The sequence below is a fragment of the Salvelinus sp. IW2-2015 genome, linkage group LG10 (genome assembly GCF_002910315.2).
Source record: "Salvelinus sp. IW2-2015 linkage group LG10, ASM291031v2, whole genome shotgun sequence".
Taxonomy (NCBI): domain Eukaryota; kingdom Metazoa; phylum Chordata; class Actinopteri; order Salmoniformes; family Salmonidae; genus Salvelinus; species Salvelinus sp. IW2-2015.
In genome coordinates, this window is record NC_036850.1 from 16,406,735 (window position 1) to 16,422,878 (window position 16,144).

General features: G+C 41.4%; 1 protein-coding gene across 1 annotated transcript in view; it reads left to right on the forward strand.

Annotated features, from left to right (window-relative positions):
• The first annotated feature begins 2,663 nt into the window (after positions 1–2,663).
• LOC111969384 (disintegrin and metalloproteinase domain-containing protein 10) overlaps positions 2,664–16,144 on the forward strand; it is an 83,323-nt gene continuing 69,842 nt past the window's right edge. Inside the window, exon 1 of the mRNA XM_023995483.1 lies at positions 2,664–2,808. Coding sequence (XP_023851251.1) covers positions 2,742–2,808 — 67 coding nt within the window. The 5' untranslated portion in view covers positions 2,664–2,741. The remainder of the gene's footprint in view (positions 2,809–16,144) is intronic.

A 16,144-nucleotide genomic window follows, 5' to 3' on the forward strand; every position in this document is an offset into this window, starting at 1 on the left:
GCCCCCACGATTAAATCGGGGAGGGGACTGTGGATCTGTCTACATCATTTCGTTTATATGTTCATTCATACCTTAATCACATGCGAATTCGCAGAAAACACTGGGCCGATTTGGACGAAATTTGGGTGAATAATGAGTCTTGCCATAGAGAGCCGGCATTTACAAAATTACTCTGATTGGCCAGATGGTGGTTATAACAAGAGATTGAAAATGCACATTTTGAAGGTCACGCTCCTCACCCCATTTGACCTAGTCATGAAATTCGGTACATAGACCCCTCTCCTCACAAGGAACACATTTCGAATTTTGTGAAAAACACTTAAAATGCCACTCTGCTGACACTGAATGGCCGATCTGCATGAAACTTTATATGTGGCTTTTATGGACAAAGGTCTCTTAATGCAACATTTTCCAGACTAGTACCTAAAACAACATGGTCACTATTGACCAATAAACATTCACCTGTGCATGGTCTGGCACATAAATGCATATACATCAATCAGTCAAGGATATTCATATTGTAACACAATTTGTTGCAGACACTGTCAAGACTCAACATATGCAAACACACTCATATCGACTACACAGTGGTGCTACAACGGCACATGTTTATCTCTTGATCTGTTTGACTCAGAGCGCTGACATGTGGCACACATGCTCAGGGATGTGAGTCTAGCTAACCCACATGATATCTCAGACACCACTTACCCGATTTTGAGAAACTTGGGTGAATGATGCGTCTAGCCGTAGAGATCCAGCATTTACAAAATTACACTGATTGGCCCAAGGGAGGCGCTATAGTAATCAACTGTACGTACGTTAGTCACACGCAACATCTCAGACACCACTGGCCCGATTTGTATGAAACTTTGGCGAATGATGCCTCTTGCCATATAGATCCGTAATTTACAATATTACATTGATTGGCCCAAGGGGGGTGCTGCATTATTCGTGGGGGATTACATGTTTACTGTACCTCATACCTCTGCATATYAATCTGGTACTGGTACTCCCTGTATATAACTCCATTATTGTGTATTTTATTGTTCCCCACGATGAAATTGGGGAAGGGACTGTGGATCTGTCTCCGTCTGTAAATTCGTATGTTCGTCAAACGCTATATCTCAGACAGCACTGGCCCGATTTTTGACAAAACGTGGATTAATGGTGCGTCTTGCCATAGAGATCTGGCATTTACAAAATTACACCGATTGGCCCAATGCAGGAGTTTATAGTAATTAACTGAATTGTTAGTCACACACAATATCTCAATTGGCCCAAGGGGGGGGGGGCGCTGCATCATTCGTGGGAACGACACGTTTTCCCGGTGCCTTGTTAATTTATTTTCATTTTTATATGGATAGAATCCTAATGGCTGAAGTAATAATATCTTCACAAAATGTGTGTGTGTGTGTGTGTGTGTGTGTGTGTGTGTGTGTGTGTGTGTGCACAGGGAAGGAAGAGGTGCGTGGGTCTTCATCACCTTGTATCTGGAAGCAGCAGCAGACTGACAAGTTGTTTTAAGGTTTCCAGTTCAGTTAGTGTAGGAGCTTTTTTTAGCCACACGGTGGCAGAAGCTACACAGTAAAAAGATCAACGCTGTATGTCTGATGTACAGTATGTCTAATGGGAAATAAGAGATACACATTTTTTGCAGTCAATAGTTGGTGTTACAAAGAGAGCATTTTCGCTAACCTTGACCCTTTCCTAATTATTCTAACCTGCTACGTTAATTATCATAACCTGCTACGTTAATTCTCCTAACCTGCTGCGTAAGTTCTCCTGTTACAAAACAGTCACCTCTGGTTGTGGCTGTATCGAAGTGGCATGTTTTTAGGGAATCTCAACAAAGACGATCAGTGCAGAGACAAATGCAGAGAACAGGCAAGTGCATTGCAGGTGTAGGTAGCCAGGACATGTTATGCAGGCACATTCAACAAATCCACTATAAATTCAACACAAATAGTTGTCCTTGAGCAGTGCAAATGCATGTGGGGCCACACACCTCTATATCGATTGTTCCTTGAATTTAAAAAAAATGTTTCCCCCCAATTCATATAGTCATTGACATTTCACAGTGGAATCTACTGTAGTGATGTACTGTATTCAGTACTGAAATCATATTCCATTAAATCAGGGTACAGGGATATTTCTAAAACTCTGTCCAAGACAAATCTATTATTTGTATTGTACAAAGCCATGAGTGCATGGAACTCCCTTCCATCTTATATAGCGCAAGTGAACAACAAACCTGGTTTCAWAAAACAAATTAAGCYATACCTCACGGCACGCCTCTCCCCCATGTGACCTACTTGTTGTTTGTATGTACTGACATGTATGTGTAACTGATAGATGCACACACACAACATGTTAATGCTTTTAAATGTATGTAAATTGTAAAGTATTTAGTCTGTAATGTATTTTTCGTTATATGTCGGACCCCGGTAAGACTAGCTGTCGCCATTGGCGTCATCTAATGGAGATGTTGTCGCTGTTGAATTTATTGCACTTTAATTGTTGTTTTCAACAAATATAAGCGGCCCTATCAAATAAAAGCAAACAGGTTTTGTTGCGCTAGTGAGGTAGGAGGGACTAGTACGCTGCCTGCGCCTGACGTCAGGCCGTTGGAGACAAGCRGTGAAAGGCGGTTGTGAAGGTACTGCCATAAACAGAGCGCAGACTGCGCCTTTAAGAAGTGCAAATCGAAACAGTAAAGCATTCGCGGTGTCAATGTACTAACAATGAATTTAATCGATATGGTCTTGATACAACTCTTGCTGTTGTTTAATTGCATATGGAATATTAAAGGTAAGTTTTGACATTCTGATTCATACAGCAAGAAAAGTGTTTCATCGCTAGCTAGCTCGCTAATCGGATTGAGAAAATGGTAGCAAGCGAGCTAGGCTAGCAGCGTTAACGTTACCTAGTTGGGAGGGGTGCAGCTCCTGATTTTTTTTTTTTTTACATTTATGGTTCCGCTAGGACTATATCGAGAGAGCCTGCTCGAGCCTACGAAAGGTCCACCGAAGTGAAATAAGAATGTAACTGTTGTGGATATTTTTCTTAAGACATTCTCAACTATCTAGACTAATGTTTACTAAAAGTTATATAGTATCAACATACTTGTCCCCATTACTGCAGTTTCAGTCACGCACTGTTAGTTCTGAGAATCAAGTACAGTGGTTCCCAAACTTGAAATGGGGTCCCCTGAGAATATGTGATGTTATCAAACAAATTAATAACTTTATTTTTAAATCTTCACCTGGGTATAGAATACAACTTGTTAGTGTTGACTAAGACCTCTTACACTATTAGAATGTGTTTTCATAGTTCTGGACATCCGGCAGGACCTAAAATTGAGTAAATATGAACACACAGCATTAACTAACGTTAGGGATATACTTTTTCCAAATGGGGTCCTCTATATTAGAGGTCGACCGACTATGATTTTTCAACGCCGATATCGGTTATTGGAGGACCAAAAAAAGCCGATACCGATTTTTATATATATATGTAATAATGACAATTACAACAATACTGACAGAACGATGAACACTTTTATTTTAACTTAATATAATACATCAATAAAATCAATTTAATCTCAAATAAATAATGAAACATGTTCAATTTGGTTTAAATAATGAAAAAACAAAGTGTTGGAGAAGAACGTAAAAGTGCAATATGTGCCATGTAAAAAAGCTAACGTTTAAGTTCCATGCTCAGAACATGAGAACATATGAAAGCTGGTGGTTCCTTTTAACATGAGCCTTCAATATTCCCATGTAAGAAGTTTTACGTTGTAGTTATTATAGGGTTATTTCTCTCTATACCATTTGTATTTCATATACCTCTGACTATTAGATGTTCTTATAGGCACTTTAGTATTGCCAGTGTAACAGTATAGCTTCCGTCCCTCTCCTCGCTCGAACCAGGAACACATCGACGACAGCCACCCTCGAAGCATCGTTAACCATCGCTCCACAAAAACCGCGGCCCTTGCAGAGCAAGGGGAACAACTACTCCAAGYCTCAGAGCGAGTGACGTTTGAAACGCTATTAGCGCACACCCCGCAAACTAGCTAGCCATTTCACATYGGTTACACCAGCCTAATCTCGGGAGTTGATAGGCTTGAAGTCATACACAGCGCAATGCTTGTAGCATTGCGAAGAGCTGCTGGCAAATCCACGAAAGTGCTGTTTGAATGAATGCTTACGAGCATGCTGCTGCCTACCACCGCTCAGTCAGACTGCTCTATCAAATCATAGACTTAATTATAGTATAATATCACACAGAAATACGAGCCTTAGGTCATTAATATGGTCAAATCTGGAAACTATCATTTCGAAAACAAAAYGTTTATTCTTTCAGTGAAATACGGAACCTTTCTGTATTTTATCGAACGGGTGGCATCCATAGGTCGAAATATTGCTGTTACATTGCACAACCTTCAATGTTATGTCATAATTATGTAAAATTCTGGCAAATTAGTTCACAACGAGCCAGGCGGCCCAAACTGTTGCATATACTCTGACTCTACGTGCAATGAACGCAAGAGAAGTGACACAATTTCCCTAGTTTAATATTGCCTGCTAACATGAATTTCTTTTAACTAAATATGCAGGTTTAAAAATATATACTTCTGTGTATTGATTTTAAGAAAGGCATTGATGTTTATAGTTCGGTACATTCGTGCAACGATTATGCTTTTTTCGCAAATTCCCTTTTGTTAAATCATCCCCCGTTTGGCGAAGTTGGCTGTCTTTGTTACGAAGAAATAGTCTTCACAGTTCGTAACGAGCCAGGTGGCCCAAACTGCTGCATATACCCTGACTCTGTGGCACAGAACGCAAGAGAAGTGACAATTTCCCTAGTTAAAAGAAATTCATGTTAGCAGGCAATATTAACTAAATATGCAGGTTTAAAAATATATACGTGTGTATTGATTTTAAGAAAGGCGTTGATGTTTATGGTTAGGTACACTGGTGCAACGACCATGCTTTTTTCCCGCGAATGCGCTTGTTAAATCACCCGTTTGGTGAAGTAGGCTGTGATTCAATGATAAATTAACAGGCACCGCATCGATTATATGCAACGTAGGACAAGCTAGATAAACTAGTAATATCATAAACCATGTGTAGTTTACTAGTAATTATGTTAAGATTGATTTGTTTTTTATAAGATACGTTTAATGCTAGCTAGCACCTTACCGTGGCTCCTTGCTGCACTTGCATAACAGGTAGTCAGCCTGCCACGCAGTCTCCTCGTGGAGTGCAATGTAATCGGCCATGATCGGTGTCCGACAATGCCGATTACCGATTGTTATGAACTTGAACTCGCCCTAATTAATCGTCCATTCCGATTAATCGGTCGACCTCTACTCTGTATATTCTAGTGTCAATTTAGGGTCTTGTGCAGTAAACGTTTGGGAACCCCTGGTCTAGTAGCAAGTTGATTTGTGTACATTTTTGCTGGCAAAGTGATTACATGCGAATGTACAGAATTTGCTAGCTATTTTGACAGAAAGGCAAAGGCTAATCATACATTGTGACTTGGTAAATTACATTTGTCATTCTCATGATGTGCCCAATTCACTGACTTTTCTTTCTGTATTTATATATATATACAGCCTAGCAAGATCTCTATGGCTCTGATGCAAATATGACTTTATTTCTATGGTAGACTATAATTAGTTAGTGATCTGTATTTTCAAAATTCTAAGCTGATTTGAATTCAATCAGCACTCAGACGACCTGAAAACATGACACATGGACAGGATGTCCCCTGTGATGTAATAGCGTACATTAGAATAGACTTTCACTGACCCATGTAGGCTATTTCATAAACATGCCATCAAACGTTTGACTTCATCATTATTCTTCGCCCTGTTAAGGTCCCACTCCATCTGGGTCTGACTACTGCTGAGTTGACTATACGCCTCATCTGTCTGACATCGAATGCATTTTTCATTTCCCTCTCCTGTTTGCCATGGGCTAAAATACATATGCAGGGTCTGTTTTTTTTTTTTTTACCTGCTCTGACAGTCTGTTTTTTCGTGTGTGTGAACAAAGTGAGTAATTGATATGCCTGAAGCTGCTGTGGGCCTTGTGTTCCCCTGTGCCCCCTGAGCATTGAGCTCCCCTGCAATTCCTAACTGGTGTCCTGTTTGTTTGTTCAATGATGGGAACAGAAACATTCCACTGCAGATGAAGTGTTGTTTCAGAGATGGCTAGGTCTGATTAAAATATCAGGACTTGGATTTAATTTGAGCCTCAAATTGTTATTTTGTCAAAACCTCATATTGAAATTACTAGTGCATAATTTATCATCTTAATTTAATTATTTTGTTTATTCCACTTGAGTAACTCTCATTAGCTAATAAAGTAGAATGAACCATGTTTCATGGCTCTCCTTGATGAGCTAATATATTCCCACTCATTTGCATTAATCATACTTTTTGGTTGTTTGTTGACTTATGTTATTCATGACGGCCAAGTTTGAGCCTTTCATTTGCCTATTTGTCTTTTAGTACAGTAATGACTCCAATCCATTCAAGGGACTGGGACATACGCTCAAATTCTAATACTGTAAAAGTACATCCTTCCTCCCTGTCTTCAGCTGTCCTTAGGGTGATGACTCTTCTGATGTGGATTGATTCGTGAAGCAACTCAATGTTAGCCATATTGGTTTTACCTACCATGTCTGATCACGGTTCACTTGAAGGGAGTAAAGAATAAATAAATGCTTTAAACAATGCCTTCAGCATCGAATTGGTTCACCCGACATGGGCCAGATGTTGGGTCAGATTTAATTGCAGAACTAAACAGAGCAGCAGCATATCTCTGTGTGAGGCACATGTTCCCTGGTGTGTCCTTGAGAGCGTTTGCTGCCAACTGAGAGTGTGTRAGCAGAGAGGATGCCACCTAGATTCCCTGATGGTTCACCACGATGTTTGCTGTCTGGAAAAGAGGATATGAGCCAGCCAGACTGGAACTCAAAGGTTTACTGAGGAAACAGAGTTCTCTTAGAGAACCATGATAATGTTCTTTCATAATCTAAGAAGATAAGTCCACCAATGTCCACTCCAAATGCAATTTTAAAAGCACAGATTTGTATTCAAATGGAGAGTTTGGGATTAAATTGGTCACCACTATAGTAATTMATGTCCTCTAGGCTTAGGCTATATGCTCAGAACCTCAGATCGTTGCACACTGAGTGTACAAAACATTAGGAACACCCTCCTAATATTGTGTTGCATGGACTCTATAAGGTGTCAAGCATTCCACAGGGATGCTTCCCACAGTGGCTGGGTGACCTTTGGGTGGTGGACCATTCTTGATACACGGGTGAAAAACCCTTAACACGCTCGAACCGGTGCGCCTGCACCTACTACCATACCCCGTTCAAATGCATTTAAATCCCTCTGAATGGCACACATACACAATCCTTGTCTCAAGGCTTAAAAATCATTCTTTACCCTGTGTCCTCCCCTTCATCAACACTGATTGAAGTGGATTTAACAAGTGACATCAATAAGGGATCAAAGCTTTCACCTAGATTCACCTGGTTGTTCTATGTCATGGAAAGAGCAGGTGTTCCTAATGTTTTGTACACTGTGTATAATCTTATACATTTTTACTGGGAAGGCAAATTATATTATCAGGATTTGGGTTTCTAAATCTATAATTCAATGCTAGATGCCACATGCAGATTAATAATGAATGTGAGAGATGTTGTCATAAAACCATAGATTTGATTCATGGGTGGATATTAATGATTTGTTAGGGTTTGTGGAAACAGATTCTTCCCTTTTGACTCATATGTTTCCAGAGTTGAACATTAATTATTCATAGTAGGAAAGCAGGAGTTCTGGCTAATCTGTTCAATACCAGCTAAACATTTTTAGCTGGTACTGATCCAAAAGCCATAATTTCTAAAGAGGAAGTAGAGTAGGCAACCATGTTAATTAAACTAGTAACATCCCTATGTTCCAACGGATCATATTCTCTTCACCTGTTGAGATGCTGTCTTTTCACTAGCGCTGTGGGACTCCACACACYGGCTTCATTATCTCCCATTCTGCTGTTTCACGCAGACATTACATGGGGTGTGTGACGTCCCCGTTCATTTGAATGTATTGGAGATCATTTGCCAAGAGAAGATTAGAAGATGTCAGTGAGACTCGGAGAGAGAGAGACTGACAAGGCCTTGTTTGTATGTGGAGAATAAAACAGTGTTTTGCAGCCATCAGGAGTTGCCATCAGGAGTCCTGTGCTTTGGTAATACACAGTGGCTTGTCAGGGAGGCATAGCAAAGCCTTTCAGAATGTGGGGTTGTGGAAAAATATGTAATCCTGGATTATATTTCCCCTCGCATATCCAAAGAACTTCAATGAGTCTCCACGATTGACATTGTTATAAAAACACTTGATATTGTGTTTTGTTAGTTTGAAGCATACAGAGCAGCATTCTAGTATATTCACACTCAAAGGCAAATATTATTTACCATATTCAAGATGTGCAATGTCAGTCAGAAATGCAGAGTGGCTTTGTGCATTTTTGCCCCTAGATTTTCCAAATTTGCCCCTGAGAGCTCTTGATGGAAAAAGCTGCCGCAATTTTTTCAAAACAAGTCAACAGGGGCAAAATATGCCCCTAACTTTAGATATTTTTTTTCTCCATTGGTATCACACTTCATACAGTATGTGTCCACAAAGGATTCTCCTTGACTCATCCAATCAGATCAAGTGCACTCTGCTGGCAGCTATCCCCAGCACTCCCCCATCTCGCCCTCTTTGTTGTCAACATTCTTATTTTCAATGCATTTTCCAAGTTGTGAAAATGCTAGTGTTCTTGTCTGGTGTATGGTCAACCAAGGTCAGAGATTGCTTAATTGGATTTTCACCGCTCAAGGCATCATTTCCATGTTTCAGGTGTTGCCTAATATGCAGGCTATAAACGAATAGGCCCTATGTACGAAATGCAGGGAAGTTTGTCTAGTGGTGGTATAGTATTGATACCCAAGGCAATACAACATTTCTTCACCTTAGGAGGAAATGTCCGTTTTTTTTCTTCTCTAATTTAAACTTCTGAATAAGCCACGATTAACCCACAGCTCTATGTTATCATACTCCTACTGTAGTGCATGTAGGGTTGGAACTTTCAATAAAGACACTCCCGCTCTCAGCTGATCGTAGTGTGTGGTGCTGCACTAGTGGAAACTCAGTGACATGATGGGCGGAGCTGTTTCCGTTCTGTTCCATCCCAGGGTGAGCAGACAGAGTAGTGTGTGTGTGTGTGTGTGTGTGCACCACAAACATTCACTGTAAGATTAAAACATGGGTCATGACAGGAAATGGATGCTTGTCTGTGTGTTTGTGAAAGGTTGAAAAACACAGGGAGGGAGTAAAGATAAGAAAAATAAGACATTTTGATGTAATGTCACTGCTATTGTGATGTCATTTTTCCTGGTTGACATGTGGACCTCAGCAATATGGATTCTGAATGGTTTTTGTGTTGAGGCATTTGTGTTTATTTTGTTTAAAAAATGTCTTCACATTTTCAAACAGTCCATTTAGTAAGGCACGCGTCCATAGAGACACATACCAGCTCTACTGGTAGTACAGTACTGCACCTGTCGATGACACAAGTTGTTCTGCTCACACTCCATTCTTATGTTTAATAAATGTATCGTATAGAGCGTGTGTGGCAGGCTTACAATGATGGCAAAAAAACATTTGAGAGTGTGCTGACCCTGGTGCTAGAAGGGGGTACGCAGCTGGAAAAAAAGTTTGGGAACCACTGTACTAGTCAAATTAGGCCTAGGCCCTCTGAAGACAGCATCAAGCAACAATTCAGGAAACTGAAACATGTAGCCAAGCATAAACAATCAATAATGATTACCAGTGATGTTTTACTGACAGGGACCTACCTACCAGTCATTGCTTATCAGACTCACCACATTGGTTTGTTGATGCACCGTTTCCTCTGTTGCTTTCTTTTGTGGGGAAACTGTGAAATGGTTGACTAGTTTGTTCGTTCTGATACTTGTGACATGGTGCCTGACATTTGTATTTCTATAATGACTGTGTTCTTACATTCCCTGTCAGTTTGTTTTTCTGGCTTTATTCAGAGTGCATGGTTCTACCGCTAGTGTTTTGACTTGCCAATCAGTTTCCTGAAAGACAATAGTAAACTAACATTGACCTGAAAATGGTTCCTGTGTTAAATCGTGTTCCAGTGTAAAATCACTATTATTTTCACAGCAGTATCTCTTTCAGGTGGGAGCTGTAAGCAGCATCACATTCAGTTCTGACTTTGTTATCAGTAGGCTCTTTGTGTTAACAAGCAGACTACTAACTTGCTCTGCCTCTTGTGTCTTTGCTCTCTGCATCATATTCAAGTGGATGTTGAGCAGTAAGACTAGAATGAAGAAATCTACTCAAAACCACAATGCTTTTAGGTGTGTGTGTGTGGGCCTAGTCTAGTTATAATTTTGTGCTAAGCCCTCAGCACATAGAAACATGCCTTCACATCACAATCTCCTTTGCCCGTGACTCCACAGTAGGCTAACCTAGTTCTATGTGCAGACATTGTGCTGGGTGAGCCATACATAATAGCTGCTTCATAATTATTTTAGCATTACATGAGCAATGGACCCCACACCCTGTACAGTAGTTCAGATGAACTTCTTCTAAGCATGCATGGAATGAGGAGGAACATTGTACCTAGCTACTAATGATGGGGGGAAAATACAAAGTTACAGTTGTGCTTTGTTTTGCTACTGCGGGCAGCGTTAGCTAGAGACAGCCGGCTGTCCCTGCTCCAAAACTCAGGTATTTTTCATCCCATAGCTTGTTCTCCATCTTTAAAAAAGAAAAAATGGTGGGCAAACATGTTTTCAGCACTTTTATTTCCCTGACTGATCAAAACTAATTTTCTCGTGCTCTGTCTATCTGAAGCCGACATAACATGAGCAATATGTTTGGAACATGAAATCACAATAAAGTCACAGTATAGAATCGCAATCCGTATTGTATCGGCACCGAAGTATCGCGCTAATATCATATTGTGTGATCCCTGGCAATTCCCAGCCCTACTAGCTACATTATGCTTTTGTATTTCAGACCGCTGCCTTGACTATTGCCCATACAGGACTGCGGCTCCCAGACCCAACACAAAGCGTATTTGTCCAATAACATCTGCTGCCACCACTACCCATCGGATTAGTAGCTTCTCAGCGGTTAAAGGCTGCAGCTAGCCACAGGGACCACTGGACAGTGGACATGGCATTGGTCCACACCACAACAGTACCCACCAATGCCATGTTGTTTCCACCCCTCAGTAGTCAATGGCTGGATGTCATGTCAGGGATGTAGACTAGTGGTTTACCCATCACTCACAGTGTTGTGGTATGGTGCAATAGCAGCCAGTAGAACAAGTGGTGGAGCCCTGAGCTCTCTGGCCTGTCAAACAACCTGCCTTTACCCAGCATGCTAATGTATGGGGAGGGTGAGTCATCATGACCCAAGCTGTTTTCACTTCCTCTGTTCCTGTTCTATCTAGCCTGTCAAACTTGGCACCTCCGTGAGTGAGGATGAAGACACTGAAATACTATTGACTAAGCCTGCAGTATGAAGCCCACAGGCACTACTTGTCATTGACAGCTCTGGCAATTTGGGCTAGCAGGTGCATTCCAGCAGGACATAAATAAGGAGTAGCCAACATTTTCTCTTGCAAATTAGTGTTAGTCCTTTACCCTGCCAACTAATTCAAAGTCAGTGACTACTTGCAACACTTCAAATGGATTGACTAGGCAAATAACATTCTTGTATGCGCTAGGCATAGGCCTATATTGTTTGGGGCAGCAGGTAGCCTAGTGGTTAGAGTGTTGGACCAGTAACCGAAAGGTTGCTAGATCGAATCCCTGAGCTGACGAGGTAAAAATCTGTCGTTCTGCCCCTGAACAAGGCAGTTAACCCACTGTTCATAGGCCGTCTTTGTAAATAAGAATTTGTTCTTAACTGACTTGCCTAGTTAAATAAAGGTAAAATAAAACATGTAAATAAAAAAAAATATATATATATATAAATTTGAATATTCCAGAGGGTTTTACATGAACTTTTTGTGGGGGAGGAAGGGAGGAAATTATGATTGAAATTATGATATCCCTCTTCTTATTTTTATTTATTTTTTATGTAATGAAAACACTTCCTTATGCTGCCATATCCAGCACTGGGGTCACAGTCCTCACATGCCCCACCCTTCCTCCGGACAGTGACCCTGCACACAGATCTGGTGTGATACGGAAAGGAAAATAAGAGGCCATGGAAACAACAGTTGTACATTCCTCCAATGGATTTTCTCAATGAAAAAATCCATGAAACCACCGGAGTCGTATGTGGTCTGACAACTGAAGGGACCATGGTGTGCCTGCCATACTCCATCTCCAACCAACAGCCTTCGAGTTGACCTTTACCCTGTTGATTCCGTTCGTCGTGAGCAGCTTTGGCTGCTGTAGGCTGTGTTAGTGGGTTTGTACATAACAGGCTAAATATTTCCCTTTTAGGACAGAGGTTTAACAACAGATGATGAGTATCACTGGAAGGCATATCCCCTAAAACTGTACATTGTACCAATGGAGGGAAAAAGACATCCCATTGTCATGAAGTTTAAGATATCTGGGTTTTGTTAAACTGAATAAATCTACTTTGTTGCAACTTCGGTTCTTAGAAACCTTCAGTGTTGCAATTACTAGGGCTGTGATGATACCAGTATCGCAATATTATTCCCATGACAAAAATGAGAACACACGAAGCAGACAAACCTCTTTGGTCTTTTAACAATCTGCTGTATTTAAGTTGTGTGCTACAGCTTGGAAATTAAATAAATGTGACTGGAGGATCACCTAATGACGTATGTTTCCAACATTTAGGGCTGTTATCCTAAAGAAGTTTAATCCTCATGTTTTTGTTTACTTGCCACGGTACTAACAAGTATCATGCCGGCCCTAGCAATTACTACAGAACWAATATTCAAACGAGAACTAACCTTGTTCTTTTAACCAAACATTTCAATTAAACTAAAGGCTGTTTTGCATGATAGTGTTGTCAATATTTTGTGTGTCACTTCTCAGAAACACCAGCCCTTGCCAAATTGAGCCATATACAACGATCCGTCTCTTTAGTCAAATAATTGCATTTCTCTCTAGTCTATTCTGCTTTATTCCACTGGTGTTGCATGTTAATAGGCTGTGTGGGACAACGCATMGGAGATGTCATGCCCATGTATGGGGGTTGATGGAGGCAATCTGAGCGTGCTCTGTTTTGTTTTCCAGCCCTCTGTTTCCTGATTGATTAATCTTCTTCCCATATTCTCACATTAAAAAGCCCACCAGCTCCTGTGTTTCTGTCCATCAGTGTGTCACACTAGACTGCTACTGTCATTAGTCTATTTGTTGGGGGGAGGGCTAAGAAAAGCTAGTGCAAATCTCTGAATATTTTTTTCCCCCACTCATTCATGAACATGTCATGGCAGGTCAGGTGTGGCCCCTGCTTGTTGAAGAGTTTTTACTCCCACATACTAGTGCCACCATGACAATACAATCTCTGTGTGTTTTACTGTGGGTCCATTACCCCAGCAGCACTGTATGAGCTCCTCTCTTTAGGTAATTATTCCCAGAGCTGTGAAGCACGGAGTGTCCCCTTCATATCAAACACAGCATTAGCTGATGACCATACATTTCGTAATGGGGTTTTTAAACTAGCTTCTCAGGTAGTAGGCTAACACATCAACAGCTGTGAGAATCTCTGAAAGGAAACGGTCATCTCAGCCAATCTCTTTTGAATTTAGTTGTCTCCTTGCTCATGACGTTATAGACGGGTTGGTTGTTTAGCAACACAACCGACGCCTGGGCAACTGTGGGGAAAGACAGACCGGGTTGGCTTAGATTGTTAACAGCATGTAAACTATATTTAGTCTCCAATGTTTATTGAAAACATAAATACATTTGCACAATGAGCTTGTCTCTCAAATACATTGTTACAGTTGTTGGTTAGCTAGCAAATTTTAGCTATATTAGCATAGACGTGACATCAGTAAAAATACACCTCAAAACAAGACATGGTATCAAGATAAAACTAGCTTGAAAGAGCCACCTATGATTCCCACTTGGCAGCTTCTTGTCATTGTTGCTAGCTATCTGRCCATCCAGAATCACAACAACATGGCCTTCTGCCCCATTGAAGCGTGTCCATTGTTTTCATGACGTTGCCAGCTAACCAGTCTACAACCAGCTAGCAGGTGGACTGCTAAAACGGCAACTAATTTGGCTCTTAACAACAGTCGAACACACCTGAGGATATCTGACCATTCTTTAAAGCCTTTGTTGACTAGGAGTGGACCAATGATAACGCTTGGCGGATGAGCTGTTCTATGCGGCGGTGAGTCTCGCGCTCCAGCTGTGTGTGTAAGTCTGCTTAGCGTGGCTGCTGTGCTTCGTGGTAGAGAATTGAGCCGCTGCCCTGGTGTCGCTGTGAGAGTCAGTGCCTCCCGCCCTCCCTGTGCTCCGTCTTTATTACCCAGAGTCGTGTGGAGGCACACTGTCAGAGTGTGCTCTTTAGCATCTGTGTGTCAGCGCTTTAATGAAATTGATGGCCTATGTCTAAATCTGAGCCGGTCTTCATGCAGCTGAGCTCTCAGGATTATGCTTTGCCTCCACAGTTCTTTCCACCGTCACACTTAGCCGCACTCTTGACTTCCTGCAAACTGAGGGCTTCATCAGCGGAGAGCTTGGAGACTGGGTAGATGTGCTCATTTAACAGATTTGGGACTATCTGGGAGACATTTCTACCTGACTCTGCTCTCGCCAACCTCTTGTTTTAACGTTAGGCATTTCTCTTTCACAAAAGGCATTTGTCTTTCACAAGTGGCAACAGCTTACTTTTTTGTGTTTTTTGACATCCCTCCTTTTTAAGAATAATCTTTTTTCTGTTTTGCCTTCAACTGTTTATTTATGTAATCTCCTCAGATCCACTTCTAGTCTACAGAGGCATTCTGGAGGTAAGAGGAAAATCGAATGTGGAAAAAGGATTATTCTCCAAAGATGAAAAGGTCTGCTGTCAACACTCTCCCTTCATAGAAAAGCATTGTTCCTTTGCCACACTGTTGTTGTGCGCTTAAAGTGTTTTTGTGTTCTAGTCTAGCAGATGTGAATATTATTTTTTTCCTCCCTCAGTATTTCTTGAGCCCTTTCAAATTCAAATGTTTAAATGCTCTCAACTCTAGTACACAGCTGTCAGGGAAGAGGCTGTATTTTCCACTTCGGCATGATCCTAAGGAGCCCCTCGGTGTGAATGAAGTGGGATCATGTTCCCACCAATGGGCAGCTCTGRAGACACCAGACTGGACACACACAGTCTAGCCCTACTGTCCGGACTGACTAGTGAGAGGAGCAGTTTGAACGTTTGCCCAGTGTTGCCAAGCTGTCTGGGCAGAGGAATATTCTCAGCTAGCATCAGCCAGTATAGTAGACAGTCTCAATAAGGCTCTAACACCGCAACCAGCCAGCATAGCATCAGTCAGCCAACAGCTGAGCTACATATGAGCAGGAGCCAGTGTGCTGTTCCTATGGGACTAGCTTTAATTTTAACCTGAAAAATAACTGAATGAATAAGTGATGGCTGCTTCCATCCCGTGCTGATTGCTAAAAGTGTGACCGTTGCATCTAAAAGCTCTTTAAAAGCCTCCTGTTTCTACATTAATGTCCCCTCACTTTCCTGAAAAAGTAACCGCACAGTGACAGACCCCCAGGAGAGAGGGGTAGCCTCGTGTGGAATTGCGATGCATGTCAGTGTCCCTCTCTTAACGAGCAGCGTTTATCCCCTAGCCAGAACTAGATAAGTGGAGAGTTTTATCACAGCCGAGCAGGTGGAAGCGGGGGCTGCGCCACTGCTGTCTCCGGGAGAAAACTCCATCTAACGCTGCTGATGACTACAAAGTTTTTAGTGATTTCTCATTTCTTTTCTCTGTGCAGGTTTGCTTTGCTCAAACTGTGAAGGAGTTTCTCATTCATTTCAACCACAATCACTGTAAGGAGAATTCAAAGGATCTGGAAATCTCTARCTTCTGATCTAGGCTATATGCCAACA